The 22,663-nt window shown below is 41.1% G+C and overlaps 1 protein-coding gene across 1 annotated transcript; it reads right to left on the bottom strand.

Moving 5' to 3' along the window:
- Nucleotides 1–12,416: 12,416 nt before the first annotated feature.
- cUnh5orf15 (chromosome Un C5orf15 homolog) lies at nt 12,417–21,656 on the bottom strand. The gene is made up of 3 exons (XM_083927013.1): nt 21,534–21,656; nt 15,472–16,316; nt 12,417–14,166 (listed from the first exon to the last, which is right to left on the bottom strand). Exons 1-3 carry the CDS (start codon nt 21,652–21,654, stop codon nt 14,032–14,034), a joined length of 1,101 nt encoding a protein of 366 aa, XP_083783139.1. The 5' UTR covers nt 21,655–21,656; the 3' UTR covers nt 12,417–14,031.
- Between the last annotated feature and the right edge of the window lie 1,007 nt (nt 21,657–22,663).

Below are 22,663 nucleotides of genomic sequence, written 5' to 3'. Positions count from 1 at the left end.
TTTATTTGACAAATATCCAACCTGATTTCCTTAACCCATGCATTTAAAGAATTTCTCTACCTTGCATTAAAACACAATCAATCCAGCTTTGATCAGAAAATGTTTCAAATTAAGCTATGGAGAGGGATTTGACTTGAGACTACACTTGCTGCTCTACAGAAAACAGCTGGTAGAGACACTGGATGCTCACAAACACTGAGTCAGTTTCATTTGTTGGAGTTTGTCTTTCAGCAGTGTTTCTTCCTCTCAGTGAAGGAAAAGCCGGAAATAAAAAAGAAGCAACAGACAGAGGTTCATTACGGCACAGGGAAACCATTGGCCACAGTATCGTTTTTCCGATAGAGTCTGCTAACCACTGCTTTGGGTGATTATAGATTTCTCTATCTCTGCTTCCTTCGCACCTCTTCACACATCACAGACTCGCTAAATGTTTCCCTTTGGGGACAAATCGAGGAAGCTCGATAAATAGTGCTCATGTGCAGGAGGCTTTAACTGATCTCTGTAAACATCAGGCACTGAGAGTCACTGGAGCATTTCCAATGGTTTCCCCAATTATGTTTATGTCAATATTGTTGTTTGTTATGTAATGTTGTGTTATGTTATTATGTTAATAATGAATGAACCACATAAAAGGATAAACTGTTGGGATAGAATTCACAATATGAGGGTTAAAAGCTGCAATAATAATGTACTTTATTATTTACAAATGACTGTGTGTAATGAGAAAGGTGTCGACTCAGCAGTTCCCCTCAGCACTGCAGAATATTTTTGCATCTTTCAGTTCATGGTTTGGGATTTCTGGCCTCCACACTCTGCCCAGCCTCGTTCCCAGGTGCAGTAGGCACGTGTTTCAGTGGAAATGCTCTGATAAACCAACAAATGACACACAAAATAAACACCTCGCTGGTGAAGAAAGTCCACATCGCAGCTGAACATGTTTTTCTCAGGAGCTGATGGTGACCAAAAAAGAGCTGAAAAGGAGAGAGAATATTGGACTAACATTTATAAAGTTGCCTGAAATACCACTCCAGAAGAATGCTCCGTGCTGCATGTGTAAATAAGCAATGCAGCACAACAGCTTTCTAAAAGGTGAAAGGCTCAAGGTAGCATCCAAAAGAACTGCCATTTCCACACTTCCCATTCATTTTCTATGCGTGGCAGTGAGTTTTGAGAGACGGTGCGCCTAGCTGAAGAGAAGGAAGGGCTCCATTCTTTCAATTCACTGCCAACCCTTTAATATTTTAAAACTACAATCATCTCTTATGTTACTATTTTGAAACCAAAGATAATTAAGGGTAATAACTTTCACTTTAACTCCAAAACCCTGATTTAGTGTAATAATGAAAACCTCATTTTGGAATTCAAACCCTTCATTTTCTCGTATTTTTCCTGCAGCAGAAAGATTCTGCCCTCCTCCTCTGCTCCTGCACTGCCGTCACCTCCATTATGAAAATTACACCACCTCCTCCGCCCCTACTTATCCCTGTCTCCCCCACTTTTCTCCCCATGTTGCTGGCTGCCACGACACCGCTCTCATAATTCCTCCTGCTATATGGCTGCTGTCAGGTGATGAAATGGTTTCCTTGACCAGAGTGGGCTCTGGCAGTTGTTTTAGTGTTTGGGTTTTAGCAGAGCAATAAAGCATCGCTGGCTAACCCCAGCTGACAGAGAGCGATATCTAATAGGCCTGTCGCTCTCGTGCCAAATCGCTTGCTGCATTTCAATTAAGGGTTCTTCAGGGGAAAAGGCAATATCAGACATGGAATGTGTGCAAGTTGGTTTTAATGCGTACACGCATACAGGGTTTTTCTCAATGTTACTTCAATGTGTGACCTTGAAAGAATGATGTATGTGCAAAGTTGGACACTAAGAGTTTGTGCCTAAAGAATACTCAGTTTTTTTGAATGTGTCGATGCAGATAGAGAGTCATTCGTAGGATCCGCCATACCAGCAGCATGGCTAAATGCTAGAACCATGGGGAATACAATGGAAACAAAAACGGGCCATTTAGGGGACACGCAAACAACCTGCACTAACTGCCTCAATGCCTGATTTGATGTGAATGCAGCCTAACAGTGGCTGTAGAGCTCTTAGTTTTGTTTCCAATTTTTAAAGGTAACAAATTAGTTATTTCAAGTACACCAATAGCTCTCTCTTGCTCTCTCTCTCTTTCTCTCTCTCTCTCTCTCTACCTCAGTACACTTCTTTCTCTCTTTTCTCCTGCTCCAGAATGCTTTATCCTCTGTACCTTCTGTTCCATTGTTCAGCGACGATGCCCTCATCAAGGAGAATCAAAAGGGCTAGGAGAGGGTTCAGCATGCTGTACAGAGAACAGACTGTGTGTGTGTGTGTGTGTGTGTGTTTGTGTGTGTTTGTTTGTTTCTGACACCCACCAGAACATCTGATTGAGACTCCCTTTGTTTTTCTCTGTGCCTCAGCCTCATTTATAATCCTAATAAGCTTTATGTATACGTGACTATTCTAGACATGGCTGCAGAAACAAAAGTGAAACTTTCATATTCAATAAAGAGAAAAAACAAATACCAGCAGCAAAACATGAGCAATTAAAGCATGCGAGTCTGAGGTCAAACTTGGAAAAGGCCAGAGAGTGAGTGACGTTCATTTTTGCTTATGGATATTATACTTTGATGTAGCAATGATTTATATATATATTAAAACACTCCATCTAATTGCATAAGAGATGGATTGGATGAAAGGATTATGTGCTGCGTGTCACTGTGAGCAATGTTTTTCTTTCTTGAGGTATTGAAGACATTGTGACTTGCTGTTACGGTGCAGTTTGAGGTTTATCCTTTCCACTACATGGTAAGGTGCGGCTCTACTCAACTCTCGGCAAGATAAAACCCTGCAGACTACTGATTGATCTATCACCCTTATGTGCAAACACGCTTTACAAAAGCCCACCTCTCTCAAACGGGCTGTGGATGGCCAGCTGGCCGCAGCTAGGCGCGGAGCGGTTGCAATCACACTGCTCAAACGAACTAGGCTTTACCCGTAAAACCTGTTTGGGCACGGTACGGATGAACAGTGTGAGTGCGCCCTGAGGGAACCTTGACTAGGGGGACATACTGCACAAACCCAACATCTTTAAAGCCATGCTACCGTCAAAAGTGACTGCAGTCTGCATTTGGCAGGCCACACAACTACACCCTCACCCACACTACGCTGTACACTTTTGACAAAGAGCAGACATTGTTGCAGATGTGATGTGATTGTCATGTTGAAGATGATGTCACAGCAGTTTCACAAGGCATCGCTATGGCGGTCAGCTGAGAATCCTGCCTGCACTCAGGTTGAACAACCTGCAGTGGAAAACAAAGCAGAGAAAAGTACTTTAACAGTGACAAGGTTATCTTACCTCTCAATGAAACAATGGAATCTCTTTAAACCTGCAGTGAGTTTAAAAAAGAAACAGCGTATCACGATTTGCCAACATTGAACGGAAAATTGGAGCATTGAAAATGAATAGATTGTGAGGGAGGACACTGTGTGTGAGGCATTGTGTGTTTGAGTGTTTGAGGGCTGAGTGCTAGAGGAACATAACCCTCTTGGAAGTAAACTTCGTTTCATGGCTACATTTCTCAGTGCATTACCATCAACAACAGTCAATCAGTAGTTTAGTTTGTAACCGGTGGCTGAAATTTGTTTTGCATGTGAGTGTCCTTGTGCATGATTGACAGATTTCACCTTTAGTGAATGCTGTTGACAGGTTTCCTTCATACAACAAACATGTTGCTGTCACAGTTTGAAGCAGGCAGGTGGACCCAAATGCAGAAACAGCAAATGTTCAGGCCTAGATATGTCAAACTTTGCTCAGCCAATAGTTTTCAGCTTCACTGACAAATCAATATAATATAACTAACTCTGTTTAGGATAAATGGCTTTGTAAAGGTGCTTGCTAGGAGGTGTGTAGTTATGTTTCTGTATCTATCAGCACACAGAGGTCTCATAGATGCCACAATGAAACACGGTGTAGTGTAGCAACCGCTATATTAAAGTTGCTTTATCTTGTTCTTCTATTCCAGGGGATCACATTATTAAATTGGAAAATTGGTGTAAGATAGTGTGCATAAATTACAGAGAACTATTCTGCTAATTATCTAAGAACAACATGTCAAATCTCCCGGCGAACAATCTTAAAAATAACTTCATCACCCTCAGCAAAGACTCCAATGCCGACTCATCTCGCTCTGTCAGAAAACTGGGATCTGTCTTATAAAAGCCCCCAGGCAAAAATCTCTTATAGCCAGAGGATAACAGGATGAGGATGTTTCTTCCGAAGCCGAGAAATACTGTGGAGAGCAAGCCAAATACGGGAGGGCCAATTAATGCAAAGGAGACATACCTAAAAATACACACACATACTCTTACACCCACTGAACAGGCTTCTTATCGGCGGCTGGGAGAGGAAGATCAAAGTAGCAACAGCGTGGAGAGGAAGGGTACGAGAGTGAGACAGAGCTGAGAGGTACGACGCACGGCGTGAGGGAGAGCGAAAGAAGGATAGAGAACGGAGAGGCGAAAGAACAAGAGGAAGAGAGGAAGAGAAAAACTCAGAGAGGCAAAATGAGACAGAAATGAAATGCTCAGATCCAAACCATCAATGCAGTCACAGTTAAAGATTTAAGAGTCTGCGGATCTTGGTTTGATGGATATAATAACTCCCTCCAGTAGAGAAAAGATACAGATAAAAAAAAAAGACAAATGACAAGGCCAGTTAAAATGTTCAGAGTGCAGAGAGAGAGGAAAAAGAGAGGGAAAAAAGTGAGAGGTAGATTGTGACAAGAACTTTGAAGAGGACTTCTAACAGGCGGCGTGATGAAGGATCTGATATTCAGGAGAAAAAAATTGAGACATCAACGCTTTAAACTGCAGCTTTGAGTCTATTGCTGGAAGGGACAGGTGTACTTCAAGCGTCTGTTTTGAAGATATTTAAAATTATTTTTCTCGCAATTCATCCACTTATTTAGTTTTGTTGGCTCACTAAGAAAAGTCCAGTCTTTTTTTAGCCAGTAGACTGCTAAATGAGTCTGGTGTGAAACTCATGGTAGGATTCAACCACTAGAGGGCCCTATGGGGAGAAATTAACTTGAGGCATCCTGACCTTTTGTTGGGATATGCCCCTCCACAAGACAAGGTAATGAATTAGTAATTCATTTTCCGGGTCTAATGACTCTGTAGTTGGAGAAGTTAAAAATGTCCTCAACAGTTCAGTCACTATGTGGGTGGCAGTAGCCCTGGCTGTGGGGACTTGGCTTAGAAACGGAGGGGTCACTGGTTCAAGTTCCTGTACGGAAGTGTGGAGTGTAGACTGATGTCTGGAGAGGTGGTAGCTTCCCAAGCACTCCCAAGATACCCAAGGCACCAAACCCCCAAAATCCTCCAAGCCATGGTTGACGGTGTATTTCTAGTCTAGTTTTGTAGTTATCAGATATCAGATTTATTTAACAGTAAATGAGAACAGCCTGGAATCGCATGTGTGTGTACAGGGGGTTTATGAAAGATGCATTTTAACTGCCAATTACATGTACCTTGAGGATTGTGTTGATTGACAAATAATAAAGTGAAGCTGGGGTCTAGACCAGCACAGGTGAGAAAACAACTGAGTACTGCCACTGGAAATGAAGTCCATTTGAACAGGATTTGCAAGCCAGAAAAACAAAAGAATAAGCTCTGTAGTATTTTTCCTGAAACACGTTGGGTGATAATTGTCTTTGGGATCCTCACAACAAGTGACACCTTTTGTATTATAGTGTGTCTTGTATTAGTGATTCGATGCATTGTTTACATAAAAACATTCATTTAGCTAATTTCATGGTTTATGACTTTATATGTTATGGTTTTGTAACTGCTGTTTAGTGTACTGCTCACTGTAAATACAGTTTAATTACTTAATCAGTGGTGCTTTGCTCCAAGCAAACGCCCATTATTAATCTTACTACTACGAACCAATCGACACACAGTGATGGTGAGATTATCTAGCCTTGATTAAAAAAACAAAACAAACGAAAAAAAGCATTCCTGTCTTGTCAAGATAACAAGATAAAAATCTCTACTAACTGAGAGCACTGTTTTGAATTAAATGTTAATGTTGTATAGTCACCAGCATTAACATGTTTATGTCACTGTAAGTAAAAGATATCGAGATCGCAGAAGGGAAATAACAGTATTTCTGAATAATGGAAGATCTTGAAAAACATTTTTTAAAAAGGAATTAAATTAAATTGTTTTGTCTGGTTGCCACTTGTTGCCGCCAAAGTGCAATATTTTCGTGTGCAGCCTTAACAAGTCATCAATAGGTAAGAAGAAAAGACGCTTGAAGGAGGCAGGAGACATGTAGTTAAGGACAAACTTACTTGCTCAATCGCTTATGGTCTAATTCTTCTCTTAATATCTATATACATTTTTTTATCGGGAAACCTCTGCTTGATCCCAACTGCTCTTTTATGTCCATCTCCATCCCCCCTGGTCATTTCTCTGCCCCTCTGACACGTTGCTGAGCCTTTCCTCTCTCCAATAAAGATGATGGCCTCTGTATTTTCTCCTGAGCCAAGAGAGGAAAGCAAGAGGCTCCACTCTTAATGCCGGCCGAGCAGAAGATAAAGAACAAGGGCGCTTAAAGCTTTGTCAACACAGAGACACAGAATTCTGAGAGATAAAAAAGGATGGAGAAAACATAAAGCCTGGACTGTGTGGATATTATGTGCAGTTCCTGGGAGACTCGGGGCCATGAAACACACAGACCGGAAATTAAATATAAAGGAAGCTGGACAAGAAACCCAGGCACTCTGCAGGTTCACAAAGGTAAAGAAAGCTAAAAGCTACCACTTTTTATGTTGGTATTTTCCATGAAGGGGGAAATCTTGAATGTATCCCAGTCCATCCAAGAAACAGAAACTCACAAAGCCTCCATTGTTGTGCCTGTACAAAGATCTGCCGCCCAAAATCCCATTTATAACACCATGCTGTGTTCGCACATTCTGTGCCATCAAAATAGCCCACAAACTGTCCTGGAGTTCATACTGTTCATCCTGCCATTTAGAGGGTATTGACACATCCCAAGGGCGTGGGTGTAGTGAAAGGCCTGTCAGCATGGAGCGGGAGAGCAGTTTTATCAGCATCAATACCGGTTATATGTACCGGGTTATACACTTTGTTCATACAGTTCATCCATGGTTATATTTAGCAAACATGGTTGGACCAGGAGTGTTGAGATGCGCTGAGACGTGCTGTTACGTGTAGCTTTGGTGACGCACCTTCAGATGGAACAGTTGGATACTGTGCTGATGTTCCCTTCTGAGACACCAGTAAAGTTTACGGTTTAGTTGGAAGCTTTGAGTTCTTTTGACTCACGACATTGACCTTGTGGAGAGCTACAAATATGCGAGTATTGTTCATAACAGCAAATGTAGCTTAGCAAAATTTCAGACGGAAACACCGTCCCTCTTCATCCTATCTCAAATCTCTCTCTCTCGCTCTGTCACTTTCTACCAGGCACATTAATTTGTAGGGTAATTGTTGGCAGGTCACCACTTCTCTCAAACCTATCACACACCTCCATGATGTACTCAGTCAATCAGGCTGTAGCTGTCAAAAGTTTATGTATGGTATCTCTTGGCTGTCAGATGTCATTCCAGGTTGTCATGTTATGGCAAACACCCACCTCCACCCCCTTCACCTCCAAGTCTCTGCAGCATCTCCATCATCAGGACTTCTTCTCCAGTCTCAGTCATCTCCTCCTCACCACCACCAGTGTCTATCCATCGGGGGGTATCCTGCTCCACCCTTGGATTCACTACCCGTACATTTCACTTGTAAATATGAAATCACACAAAAAACACAGCACAGAGCCTTCATCAGAACGACTGGAACATAGAGATTCGGTTAAATTCTATACACACAAGGGCAGAGTTACCAGACAGCTGAGAGTCTGACCCAGTTATATGTGAACACTTCATTTCCTCACGTTTCTTAGCCCAAGTACTTACATCTGGTTTATATCCCATAAGAGGCCTCACAAACCACTGTTTCATCACTATACACTAGATGGCAGTGAAAGTACATTTTAATAAACCCCTTTTTATCTTCCATTGTAGGATGGTTTAAAGCCTCTGAACACCTGTACAGGTGTTTTCACATAATCTGGCTGATTAGGCTTCTTCAGGACTGTGTGGGGGTGTATACTGTGATAGACTGACATCTTCCTGAGTCTCCTGTTAGCGTTGTTGCACCTGTTGAGACTGGACAAATTACACCTTGGACAAATTACACCTTTATCATGCTTTACAAGGTTTTATCAGCCAGAATAATTGCAAACACCTGCAAACATCTGAAAACACGGTGTTCAGAGGCTTACAGGATCATCCTACACCATTAGAATATATTGCATAGCCAAGATAATTTTTGGGGTATTCAAAGAGTCCAGTTGCTCAGTTGACTCAGTTGCCCTGGCCGTTGCTTTGGCTGCTACCTTTTCAGTTCCTGCCCCCCCTGTATAAACCAGTATCTTACACAACACACACTTATAGTATCTCCTGAGGGTTGATGTCTCAGTCCATCACTACTGAAACCAATGGCGTGCCCAAACTTTTTTGACTGGCGTGGCTCAAGGGTGGCATGAAGGACGTGCGTGTACACACACACACACACACACACACACACACACACACACACACACACACACACACACACACACACACACACACACACACACACACACACACACACACACACACACACACACACACACACACACACACACACACACACACACACTTTTTAAATGGTCTCAGCGCAGTGAAATGGCTGCTATGAGGACTAATATAATCCCACATGAATACAAATCCACAAGAGCCCCAGCTTTCCAGTCACACCCAATTTCTGCAATTCCAAGACTGTTTAGGAACCCTGATATGCAGAAATATTAAAAAACACCATTTTAGATTTTTCTTTTTTTTACCCAAGCTGCATGAGATAATCATAGAGTTGGCATGTCTGTGAAGGGGAGACTCGTGGGTACCCACATAACCCATTCATTCTGATATCTTGAGGTCAGAGGTCAAGGGACGCCTTTGAAAATGCCTTCCCCTTGATCTCTCAATTTGAGGAGGAAGCTAATGGGCCAGACCACATGATGTGATCACTACGGCGTGTGCTTTGATAAGCTCTGTCCGTAGCCAAACTGTTTTATCTGCTACACATTCAGGTCTGCTGGCGCTCAATATATTGACGTCTCTGTGAAAGGCGGATGGAATGGGGTTAGAAAAAGCAGCTGACCTAATCCAGCAGATGCTGAAAATACAGAAATTATTACAGGGAAGCCAAATTGGTCAGACCTGCCGTCAGAATTGCCCTTGATGGATAGTTTGGTGGTCAAGGGTGAATTCCAACTGTGAGGATTATTCCCATAAAGCTGGTGGTGCTTTAGGTCGCTTTGACTGGAAAGAAGTTCTGTCTTTCCGCTGGAAATGAAGACATTTTTGCTATAATTAGTTCAAACAAAGCCGGGGGTTGTGTCACACCCATTCATTTGAGAGGATCTGCGGCAGTATTATGAGAGATAAACAAAATAATAATTTCATGAAGCCAGAAACAAAAATCTGGGATGATTTCTGTTACTTCGGTTTAATGTAGTCGACCACAATGACACCTTTTATAATCCATAATTATCACATGGATGATGGGCGTATGGGCCACATTTTTTTTAATGTGATCACTGAAACAGCAAAGATAACGTGATAAATCATTTATTAATCATCATTTTATCCCGTTAACAGATTATTTTACAGCATTTTTTGTATTTTCAGGTTAGAATCCATTACAGCACATTGCGTCCATTTTGAGAGATTTCATACTTGAAGATCTGCCTGTTTGCATGAAAAATATTTCATAAAAAATCAGGCTGCAGAGCTAGTTTTCCTTTTAATATTTTTCAGGAGCCCCAATTGAAGGATGCTGGTCTCTTGAGAAATGTCTTATGAAAGTAAGAAAACCCTTTTCAAAAGCTGCAGGATAACCATTGTCGAGACTTTCACCCTTCAGTGATCAAAAGCAGTTGTGAGTTTTCCAGCTGGTAGATTTCATTTGCTGCTGTCTCTCAGATAGATCCGCCTGGCATAACTTTGTACAAATATCCACAAAGCCGCTTATCTTATCTGCTGATGACACACACCCAGCACACTTCGTGCTTTTTTAATCTACAGGTTTTTACATTTTATGCACCTGGCAGATGCTTTTATGCAGCGAAAAATGTATGTTTTCGATATGACACAAAAGGGTTTACACCTGTCACACACCTTTCCGTCCAGTGCCACTTGTTGTTAATATGTATAGCCTTTGAGTGCAACGCCAACGCCAACCTCAGTTTGTATCAGCACATCACTTTAAGACAGTTTGAGTGGTTGTCTCTTATTTTTTATCTCATTTATGTTTAGTGTAGTTTTCAGACAATGTATTATTTTGTTCAAGCGACTAAATAAAGATGGAAGTTCTCTTTTCTTTCCTTGCAAAGATAATCATATCATGATCCCTTGTGAAACATCTTCTTTGCTTTAGTCACTTTAGAATAGTATTTTCAAAATAAGAGTACCTTTGAAACATTGTACTTTGACAGAATATAGACTAACTGGGAGATAACATTGTTTATGGAATATAGATTTCTAGCTATGCACAACGGGGATTATTTGTGACAATATAGTTAATATTTTTAAAGTAAGATACTGTATAGGTTTGTGTAACTTGTCTGATTCCTTTAGGTCTCGCTGCACTTTACAGTTGGTTTCCCCCGCATGCACATTAGCACTAATTCTGCTTGAGGAACAGCCTGCTGCAGCCATTAATCAAAACTAGACTCATCGAAGATATGCACGTCCAACTTAGTCTGTTTTTAATCTCTCTACTGCCATCTGTCTTGTCACTCTCCGCTGTTTACCAACTTTCAAAGACAGACGTGTGGGAACTTTTCCCATACTTTTAGCTGTCCTGAAAATCCATCTCAATGGTTTTGTGTGACAGCAGATTCACTCAGGATTTCTACCTTTGGTGTGATTGAGAGATTATGGGTAATCGTAGCTCATATGGTCCCCACCACACATCATTTCAAAAGGTTTATAGTGTTGGTAGGGTTTTTCAGCTTGAAATCCTCTTTATTATGCTGATATGTTGTGACACACTGAGAGGGAAAGCTGTGGAAAAACCAATTGCAAAATTACATATTCATTTGCTCAGGCAACATTTTGATGTGGAGTCACTTACACACACTCACACAAGCTTGCTTTCTTGTCTCTTGCGCAGTATGTGGTACCACTCTGCCATCATTCAATTTGCTAGAGGACACAGCAGAAAAGTTGACAACCGAAAGACACATTTGTCTGATCACACATCGGTGTGTGCACACTGCCATCTTATGGTGAAGTTAATTACCGTTCCTTTAGTCTGGCCTTTTTTCACAGAGGACATTTTGACAAGTTGTTGTAAGAAAAGCACAGGTGTGAATAAGGAAATTAACGATGTCAATTCCTTTTAGCTGCTTTGATTTCAGGGTCCTGGTATAGTACATGCTGACTGGGACGCCTGGATAGAGCGGAAGCACAGTTACTGTAATTCGTAACACTATGACAAAATGTCTGCTGTGAAAAAGGCATAATCTCAATTTCACTGCAGCAGTTGCAATAGGGTCTTTTGCACAAGAAGTACACTTAAGCTGTTGCTAAATGCGGATTTGTCTGCTGTATTAACTGCCATAACATATGAGTCATATTCACATTACTATAGATATTATTATAGTAACTGGAAGTGTGTCTGTCTCTATCTTTGTGTCTGTCTTTGTCTCTCTCTGTCCATCTTATCTCTCTTTCTCTCTCCTTTTCTTCCTCCCCAACCGGTGCAGACAGATGTCCGTCCTCCACAGAGCTGGGTCTGTCTGACGTTCCTGTCTGTTATAGGGAAGGTTTTCAACGCCACCGTACTCTACGGGGGGAATTGTCGGGTCTATGTTTATCATAAATGAGTCATAGTGTGGCCTAGTTTGTAAAGTGTCCTGAGATAACTTTTGTTATGATTCTGCACTATAAATAAATTTGAATTGAATTAAAATCGAATCACACTTTCAACTTCCTATAATTGTCGAGCAGCTTTTAACCACGTTTCAGCTTGGCCTGTCATAATCAACCTCTGAGCCTATTATGATCAAAAGAGATCAAAGCAACTGTTTAGTGATGCCAGCGGTTAAGCTGGGTATTTACTGCAGATCTAGATAACACACGGCTCTGTGATGTTAATACTCTCTTAACTTGACATAATGAAACCTCTCAGAAGGAGAGTATCTTAGATGAATCCCTTGAAAAGGTCAAACATAAAAACATCAATCACAAAAATTAACGACAGGGAGAACTCTGTACACAATTTGTGCTTTATTGAGAAAAAAAAAAAAGATTGTACAGTTTCTACTGTTGATTGCAAGAGCAGTGTTGATCCATCACTAACCGAGGACACCTCCTCCTTATATTCTGGCTAATATGACTGAACGGCACAGTGCAAATCGCATTATCCATATAACCACTGTGTACCTCTATATACAGACAGGATACGTGAAAATGATTGGCAGAAAGCGACGAGAGACTGAAAACAAATATGTGGACGCGTGTGGCAGTTATGGCATTTCGATCGAAGGCAAGAAGCGGCGACAAAAAGTGAAACAATGTGGTCAGCTCCTGTTATTTGTGGGTTTTGCACGTGTGAACTCCAGGTCACACAGAGCGTACAACATTTCTGATGGACAGAGATACCGGTCCACCAGACTGTACTCTGAAAGGAAGTAACTAAAAGTTTTGCCACAATGAAGACCATAAATGATTGATAGAGACTTCACCGAAGTCATAAAACAAAGAGGGCCAGCCCCAGGAGTTCTGCATAGCAAAATCTGGGCAGTAGAAGAGGTACCATAGAGAAGTGAAACAAACTGATGAGCAAGGAAAAACTCTTCCCCCCATAAACATTATATTAGTACATTCTAACCTGAACAATACTCAGTATCTGTCTTCATTTCAATGGCTTAAGCACATGATGAGGCCGCTCCCATCCAAAAGTCACCCTCCTTAACCTAATATGCAACTTAATTTACCAACATATAATACGGAATTTATTTCCTTTATATCATTTGAAATGAAAGTTTTTGCAAAGGTGCAAAAGGAAACATAAGTGATGGTCAAACAAACAGTTGTAAATAAATTTGAACTAGGTCAAAATGCTATTTCTTTCTTTGTGATTTTATAATGTTTCTTTAAATTATTTAACACAAAAGGAATAATTTGACTTTGACCCAATGTGTCATTTTTTAAAGTTTACAGTACTTTGCTGACGATCCTTGACAAAGAGATCATTTCAGCTGGAGCGGTGGGCAGTTTTTGCAAAGACTGCATAAACGCATCAGCTTCTCTTAAGATTGATGTTTTGTTTGTATTTCCAAAAGTACGCATGACACAATAAGAGTTTGAAAAGCAAATGCTTTTTGTGCCAATTAATATTTTAGCTAGCTGCTAAGAGAGGCATCTATGGTAAATCATCATCTGTTATAATTAACCTTATATTATGACATAAGTTCTTTCTATTCTTAAAGTGAGTATTAATCATATTAAGACAAGATGCAAGAGGGAAAACCAAAACAGGAGGGACCGTAAGGCTGAAACACTCCAAACAGAAGACCCCTAATAAACCAAAATATAAAATCCAAAGAAGTCGTTAATTAAGAAAATAAAGTCAAATAACATTAAAATAACAAAACAAATAATAATAATAACACATAAACAGTAAAAATCTCTCTATGCAGACAACAGAAAAGTCAAAACAAACAGAATCCTATCCCGAAGACTTAATGCTCTCCAGTTGGCCTATAAAGCAAGAGAAAGCGTCAAAACAGGCTCCATGACAAAGCACGGCGTCTCATCGTGACTGGCCAGGCAGGAGGGTCAACTAGCTATGTGCAGGTTCAGACATTGTTCTTCTGGGCGCGGCTCAGAAAACGTAGTCTCGGGTCATCTTGAGGGACGGCATGGCTTCATTGACGTTCTGGTCCAGGCGGTGATACTCCACGGTGTTGCGGGAACACAGGCCGTCCTTCCAGCGCCGGCTCTGAGCCAGGAGGAATATCTGAAGAGGAGGTGCAAAAAAAAGAGGAATCAAAATGCAGATAGAAATTAAATTAATCTGAGAGATGTACAAGTGCTGATCAAGTCAAATGATTTCTTGGTTGACAGGCTAGCAGATAAGATGAAAGACGACATAATTGGAATCCTTCGTTCCACTGTTAAACCCCAAATTAACATCGGGCCAGCATAATATTTAATATAAAACCGTTCTCTACTGATTTGACAGAAGACCTGTTCCTCGAGAAGGAAATCTTTTACAATGTGTGGCGTTTTGTTTAACACCTGTTAAAGAACGCAGTGCTGCGGTTGTTCAGCTGAGGACATCTTCTGATTTTGTGATATTGTAAAGCACTTGTGTTTTTTGTGGATGTGTAAACTAGGCTCAGGAAGCTCCTCACTGTTTCAATCCCAAATCTGGAGTTTTATACTAAAGCTGACTGTTACAATAAATGGAAAATGCAAAAGTATAGAAAAGGTTTCAGGCACTCATTTTTTGATTCATTGAACATGTAATTCAAATACACTACCTTAACAGACCAAGCTACAAATTTAGTGAATTATAGGATTTTGCAATGGTTGGGGTTTTTTTTATCTATTAACCTACTGATTCCAGTAAACCATCAACTGATTGAATAGTTTCAACAACACTTTTAGTTTTTTTACAATATACAATGATAACTTTGCAATTCATAGAAGGTAAAGGCTGAAGTAATTAGGGCTGCTCTCTTAGCCGACTAACATTCATACGATTTTGTCGACTAATCGATGAGTTCATTTAATCGCACTGAGGTTCTCCGCAAAGAATCATGCAAAAGCAGACTTTATCTTGTGTTTACCAGAGATGTGCTCATACGTTTCTTGGAAAAAGGTCATTCGACTAAAGAAATGCTGAAACTATTAATCGAGGAATTGATTAGTTGTCAACTATTTAATGAGTTGCCTATTTTTGATAATTGGTTAATCTGAGAAAAATTCCTTAAAGCTTCTTTTAGCACTTTGAGATCGTTTTTAATAATGAAAAGTGATTTACAAATTATAAATGTATTATTATTATTATCATTATTATTAAATGTGAATAATTTTCGTTTTTTTTCCTCTATGACAGTAAACTGAATACCTTTGACAACTCTGTACCTTTGTGGACAAAACATGATATTTGAGAACATGCTCTTGGGCTTTGGGCAATGCTGATAGACATGTTTCACCATTTTCTGACATGTTTTAGACCAAATAACTAATAATCGTTTCATCAAGAAAATAATTGAAAGATGAGCAGTTGCCCGGCTACCGTCATGCCAACACTCACCTTCCTCTTGTTGTGATAGGTGATGTAAACGATTGCCACCAGGAAAGCCAGGATGACCAGATGAAAGAAGAAGTGGGAGTCTTCATCCTCTGTGTTGTAGCTGTCTGCTCCCTTAAAACGGGTCACCTCCATCCCGTCTGGCTGCAGCCTGCTCACGGTCTGGTCTTTGACGTCATTGTTGTTTTCATATAAGGCGCCGATATCATCTCCGTCGTCGGGGTCCGCGTAGGTAACATCGTCATCATCGTCGTCATCATCTTCGTCTCCCTCATCTGTGTAAGCGGCCAGATCAATGTGACTTACTGGTGCTTTGTCGGTGGCCTGCAGCAGGTCTGACTCAGGGGATGGGTTCACAGTGCTGGAGGGCTTGGAGTCGGACACAGGTGCTTCTTCCTTTTCCGTTACAGGTGTGGTTGGTTCAGGGGCTTTGGCAGAGGTGGTTGAGGCTTCTGGACTAGTAGCTGGGGTGGCTTCAGTAGCATCAGGGCCATCTTTTGCCTCAACTTCGTTTGGGCCTTTTCCATCTGTTATAGTGCTGACAGGTCCTTGCTGCTCTTTGTTATCAGATGAACCAATGACGATGACTGGGTCTGTTTCACCGTGCTCTTTAGATGTTTTTGGTTCAAGGGCTGTTTGGTTGTCTTTAGGAGCCTCTGCTCCTGTTGTTGTGGAGTCATTGCCGGCAGATGTTGTGATGTCAGCAGGTGTTGCAGGGTCCTTGGGATCTGTTACAGCCACTGTACTCTGTTGAGCTGGCGACGGCTCTGTGTCACCTGCTTTCTTGTTCACGGTGGTCAGATTAAGACTTTGAGATGCGTTTGCCTCCTGATTCTCTTGGATCGGTGCTGTCAGGTGAGAAGGAATAACAATGCAAGACAATACATATTAGGTTGTTACAAAAATAAGGTTGATGAATTACCCATACTTAAAACACTTGAAAATATCAACTTGAAATGTCTGCATTGTAAACAAAATATGTGTTTTCAATCAAGGAGGGTTTTTCTTACATGCCATTTTCTAGCCTGCTGTACCTGCTAAAAATGCAAGGAGTCCAAATTCAATCTGCGTTTTCAGTCTCAAACCATTTCAAGAATTACACTCATTTTAAAAAGGGACACGCTCATAACCCCATCCCACAAAGTCAATTTATGAAAATAACAGAAAACTTATGGAGTTTGTACTCTTGCTACAGTTATAAATAATTTCATACAACCACACAGTGTCATCACACCAGCAGCTATGGCCGTGTAAATGAGCTTGTCCTCAGATTGAGGGCGTGATCACTATCCTCCCGGACAACGACCCGAGCTTTAGGGTACTTGTCCCCCCTCCCTCTCCCCCCCGCGCCCCAGCCTCGTTTGTACTCACACTGCCAGGGCCTCGGCCAATGCTTCTTGCTGTCCATACGCCTTCAAGCCGTAACACGTCACACGCATTGATCGCGTGTGTGTGGCTTTGTTTACAGATCTTTCCGTAGACCTCTGAGTTTTTGTGCGTCTTGTCGACTGTTTTTGAATATTTTCATCCGACCAAATCTGCAGTAAACACAACGTGAACCTTTCACCACCATTGTTGTTGTTGTTAAATGTCCGCGCATGGTCCGTCCTTCTATTTACATGTCCGAACAGGCGGACATAACGCTACTGCCGTAGGGCTCGTGCTCGTGCACGTGCGCACGCTCGTGCTCGTACATGTGCAAACGGACAACAAGGAAGTTTATAACGTGAGCTGTGTCTTCTGGGCAAATATCATTCACAGGGCCAAATTTCTTCCGTTTTTTTCCCTTGCAAAAACGTGTTTTACGGTAAACTTCAGATATTGTATGACACCTCCATGACAAGTATTTAAAAAACAAACAAGCTTTAAAGACTTCTCATATCCTTAGGAACACTAGGGACGACACCGCCAGATGATTTAAGTTGGTTATTTACTGCTATGAACTGAAATAATAAACCATCTATTCTTGTGTCTCATCTCATCTTCAACCGTTTATCCAGGGTCAGGTCGCATGGTCCGTCCTTCTATTTACATGTCCGAACAGGCGGACATAACGCTACTGCCGTAGGGCTCGTGCTCGTGCACGTGCGCACGCTCGTGCTCGTACATGTGCAAACGGCTCCGCTAAAGCCCACCTCTTTCAAGCGGGCTGTGGAGGGCCAGCTGGCCCCAGTTGAGCGCGGAGCGGGTGCTCTCACACTACTTAAAGGTACTAGACTTTAGCTGAAAAACCGGTTTTGGCCGCGGCCAAAAGGACAGTGTGATCACGCTCTTAGAGGCTGCCATCGAAAAGTGGCAAGGCGGTTAACCCTCCAGCTGCCACAGGAAAGCTGGAAGGTGGACATTTGTACTAAAAAGCAGCTTATTTCTGTGTGATTGTGTGAAAATGTGAAAACTTGCCCTACACTCATGACCACTACTGACAACGAGACTGTGTCTTGAGACAACTTCTCTCCTAAAAATATAGAATTGAATGTGTTATTGCGCATTACTATATGTTATAAAGCCTTTGTCAGCCCACTATATAATTTGTGGTGATTTTACTACATTTCACACATTTCATAGACCTTTTTTACAACAGATATTTTGACATATGGTTGGAAAAGCACAGGTGAAACTGATAACAACATTAAAGATGGCTTAGTTATATTCAGTGTCCAATTATTCCAGTGAGCCAACAATAACAGGTCCTCCCCTAAGTGGATTTCACCTATAAATAACGTTATTAAATACACCCATGCTTTTCCTACTATGACATGTCAAAATGTCTGCCATGAGAAAGGTCTATTACCCTCAATAAGACAGAGAGATCTTTCAAAATGGGGTTATAATATTTCAATGATAGCCAGACTTCCCTTCCTGTTTTAAGTGTATAAATGTTGCAGTAAAATAGTTTTGTATTAAAACAAATGGAGTACTTCCAATTTCAAGAATCGCTACAGTTTCTAACTGTGTCTTTAAATGAGAGCTGAACGCAGCCTCATGCATCTGACAAGCCTCGCTGAATCAATGACACCCTTTAACCAACAAGTGTCAACATTATTTCATCCTGTGGGACTAGGAGGCGTTGCTTGGGAAGGGACGGGAGGAGAACACTGGGGACTTGAAAAACGGGATAGAACGTCCCCAAGAGAAGAAAGGATCTATTCATACACATGGGCCAAGCCCAGCATAAATAATCACGCAAACAGGAGCTCTTTGTGCCAGAAAGTGGTATAGGCTGTGCTGCGTGAAACAGCATGAAGAATGTCAGCCTTTAAGACTGAGCGGCTGGCTCACATTTTTGACAAATGTCTTAATATTCAAGTATATTAATATTTTTCTTAATCCCACATCTCATCAACAGGAAATGAGGGATCTCCGTCCACTCTAACTAGAGTTTCACACTTAAGCCTCTTGGATCCGTTTTATTCAAATTAAACCCATTTGATACTTATGTCCAAAGTTAATGTAGCCCGTTACCTTATTGCTGGTTAATTTAGGCTAAAGCTAATTGAACATTTTGTAAACTAGTTGGGCAACAAAGCTGTCAGTTTCTGAGCTAAGGTCATCCTATCTGTATAAACTTTTTTTTAAATCTCTTCCCAGACCAAACCTAAAGGGACACCCACAGAATAAGTACAGCCCATTAATGATATGTCATAATCTGATTTCATAACACAAAACATTTGTTTCTGTGACTTGCTTCCAATGCTTTCAAAGACACTAAAATGTTAAGTCGAGAAATGTTGCAATCAGATATGATGATCTGATGTGATTGCAAGGGGGAGAATGTAGGGAATGGCTCCATTTGTAATGGTAGATCACAAGACTTGTGTAACAAAAGGTATAACAATGCATGACTTGCTTATCACATACACAAAGTTAATGTTGATAAATGAGAAGTGTTTTGTTCCTACTTCCTAACTTAAAGTCTATTTATTTATGTATTATTATTATCATTATTATTATGTACTGTTATTGAAAACCATAGAAACCAGGCAAAGAAATCAACAGCACCAACCTTATTTCAACAAACATGTCAATAAACTACTCGCAGTCAAAGTCCATTTTTGCACAACAAAGCCTGCCATTGAGAGCAAATTTACAGCCTCTGTGGCTCTAGTTCCTTGTTGGTAAACTTCAAAAGGTTTTTTTCTTTTTTTTAAATAAGCTGTGGTGCTTCTGGACTGACAGGGGTTAATTAACTGCTCAGATATATGACAAGGCCATCTGGACTGAGTCACTTTATCTGACCACCACAAATCACTGCTGTAAAGGAGTCCCGCCGCGGGCCCTCATACGGCAGAGCCTTTAACTACAGTGACATTTTCTCCAGGGTTATTAACATAACAGACATGTAAGTCAACTGGTCGAACAAAATGATATAGCAGTATGGGTTTACGCTGGTTGTAAGGTTGACGAGCTTGAAGTTTGATTAAAAAAAATAAGACCATTTATACAGATTTAATCCATGCCATGAATTTATTCATAAATTTAGAACTGATGTTTCCCCTGATCATTTATTTTATGCTTGTACTCATTCTTGTAACTTTTGGACTCGAATTTCTTTATAAATCTGGGAGATTCGTAAGGTTTTGGTCCTTATAACAGAATATATGGTGTTATTTTTGAATGAGAGTCGGACAACAAGGAAGTTTATAACGTGAGCTGTGTCTTCTGGGCAAATATCATTCACAGGGCCAAATTTCTTCCGTTTTTTTCCCTTGCAAAAACGTGTTTTACGGTAAACTTCAGATATTGTATGACACCTCCATGACAAGTATTTAAAAAACAAACAAGCTTTAAAGACTTCTCATATCCTTAGGAACACTAGGGACGACACCGCCAGATGATTTAAGTTGGTTATTTACTGCTATGAACTGAAATAATAAACCATCTATTCTTGTGTCTCATCTCATCTTCAACCGTTTATCCAGGGTCAGGTCGCAGCTCTAGCAGGGGACCCCAAAACTTCCCTTTCCCGGGCCACATTAACCAGCTCTAACTGGGGGATCCCAAGGCGTTCCCAGGCCAGTGTGGCCAGTCTTCCTCTCCTCCCAGCTGGATGTGCCTGGAACACCTCCCTAAGGAGGCGCCCAGGGGGCATCCTTACTATTATGTTATTTTTGTGTTATATAATTAAATAACATAAGTAGATAATTAAGTAGAATGAGACAAAATAGAGTAAAGCAATTGTAAATATTAGTAGAAATAAATAAAGTTATTAAAGAAAAAAGAGGGGGTTTCTCTCCATCCAAGTATTAGAAAGCATCCTCAGCATCCTCAGGAATAACACGAAGACTATTACTAATAAAAGCCAGCAGCGCGTTTTGTGAAATGCCTTCTATTCAATTCAATCCAATTTTATTTAAAGTGCCAAATCATAGCAAAGGTTATCTCAGGACACTTTACAGACAAGGTATAGACCACACTCTATGACTTATTTAGGATTTACATAGACCCAACAATTCCCCCGTAGAGTACGGTGGCAACGAAAACCTTCCCCATTACAGGCAGGAACGTCAGACAGAGCCAGCTCTTTGAGAACCGTATCCGTTTTTTAAGTATTTTCCGATTTTATTGAGAACTTAAGTGCAAATGTATTTTTAATGTGCAGTGATGTTCTTTTTTCATAACTTCTCACAAACGTCGTGTGACACAAACAGTTCTAGAACACTTCCGCATCGCACGTTATTGCGTCTTAACGGTCGGACGTCAACGTTAAAAGTTCCAACGTCATTTCAACTGAAAATCTCATGACGGATAACCTTACGTTGCATTTCACAACGGTCACCGAGCCATCACGTTACAGCCTTAAAGAACTCTTCCTATTTAGAAAATTGTTTTTTTGAACTGTACTATAATTTGATAAGGACTAATTCATTTACTTTTGTGTACTTTTCCGGGACAGCCTGACATCGTCACTTCTCACCTGACACCTAGCAACTAGCCTGACGTACTAGCCAACTAGCTACAGTGACGTTAACGTTAGCTACCTGACGCTGGCGAGCTAACTTACAAGCAGCGCTGTTGCTTGGTTAAAAGACCAGACAGTCATCACACTTCATACAAGTTTAACATACCTGGCGCCGTGATGTTTACTGGAGCTGACTGGCAGCCGTTAACCAACAATTGGAGGGAAATAGCCAGAGAAAGAGCCCAAATATGTCTCCTGCTTGGCCCCATCGTCCTGCACGTCGCCATGTTGATGCGTGAGTAACTGAAGGGGCGTGGCTTAGCATGGCCACATAGGATGCGCGAGAGAGGGAGTGTATTGTGTGTGTGTGTGTGTGTCTGTCTGTCTGTCTGTCTGTGTGTGTGTGTGTGTGTGTGTGTGTGTGTGTGTGTGTGTGTGTGTGTGTGTGTGTGTGTGTGTGTGTGTGTGTGTGTGTGTGTGTGTGTGTGTGTGTGTGTGTGTGTGTGTGTGTGTGTGTGTGTGTGTGTGTGTGTGTGTGTCAGGGGCAGGAACGGTCATGAAAAGTGGATGCGTGATGTAACTAGAAAATGCATTTCCTGCGCAAAAATGCGTGGGAATGCTTAAAGGCTGAAGCTACACAGCAAAGCTGGCTTGAATGTATAAAAAAATGGTGAAAGTTGAAAAGTTACAGTGACAAGTAGAACTGTCTGAATGCTTTAAAACATTCCCAGTAATTAATGTCAGCTACCTGCAAAGTCACCCTACTCAGAGGCGGATAGATGCACAGGCTGGCCTAGGCTGCAGCCTGGGGGCCCCAGGTGTCCAGGGGCCCCGGATTGGACAGACTTTATTTTAATTATTATTTAATACACTGGGGGGGACGTGCCTCCTATTTGGGACCTAAAAAACATTTTAAAAAATAAGTTGCTGATTGGATACATATATGGGACACATTTACCCAATCAGCTCCCATCATGTGGCCTAGTTCATAAGGTCAGTTTTGTTGTCAAATGATGCATCACTTACTGTTACTAGAAAGGACAGCGGGAAAATGTCAGAAAGGAAGTGTGATAACAGAGCATGGAAGCACAAGACTAAGATCTACTAAAGAAAAATTTTCATGGTTGCACTCTTCTTCTGTTCTTTTTTTCTGATAAAGCATGATTAATAATATGGGGGGCCCAAACAAACAGTAGCCTAGAGGCCCCTGACCACCTTAATCCGCCACTGACCCTACTAATACCTGTATTGCTTTGATGACATTGGCTTTGCTCCTCATTGTTTAGGGTACACAAT

The sequence above is a fragment of the Echiichthys vipera genome (assembly GCF_963691815.1).
Source record: "Echiichthys vipera genome assembly, chromosome: 14".
Classification (NCBI taxonomy): domain Eukaryota; kingdom Metazoa; phylum Chordata; class Actinopteri; order Perciformes; family Trachinidae; genus Echiichthys; species Echiichthys vipera.
The sequence above is the reverse complement of the archived record's forward strand: the minus strand, read 5'-3'. Positions and strand labels throughout refer to the sequence as shown.

What these genes read in the sequence shown, in the direction of transcription:
- cUnh5orf15 (XM_083927013.1), bottom strand. Translation starts at nt 21,654, where the DNA reads ATGGCGACGTGCAGGACGATGGGGCCAAGCAGGAGACATATTTGGGCT. An exon ending in AGTAAACATCACGGCGCCAG is followed by an intron (nt 16,317 to 21,533) that starts GTATGTTAAACT and finishes CTCACCTGACAG; the next exon opens with CACCGATCCAAGAGAATCAG. An exon ending in CCTATCACAACAAGAGGAAG is followed by an intron (nt 14,167 to 15,471) that starts GTGAGTGTTGGC and finishes CCTCCTCTTCAG; the next exon opens with ATATTCCTCCTGGCTCAGAG.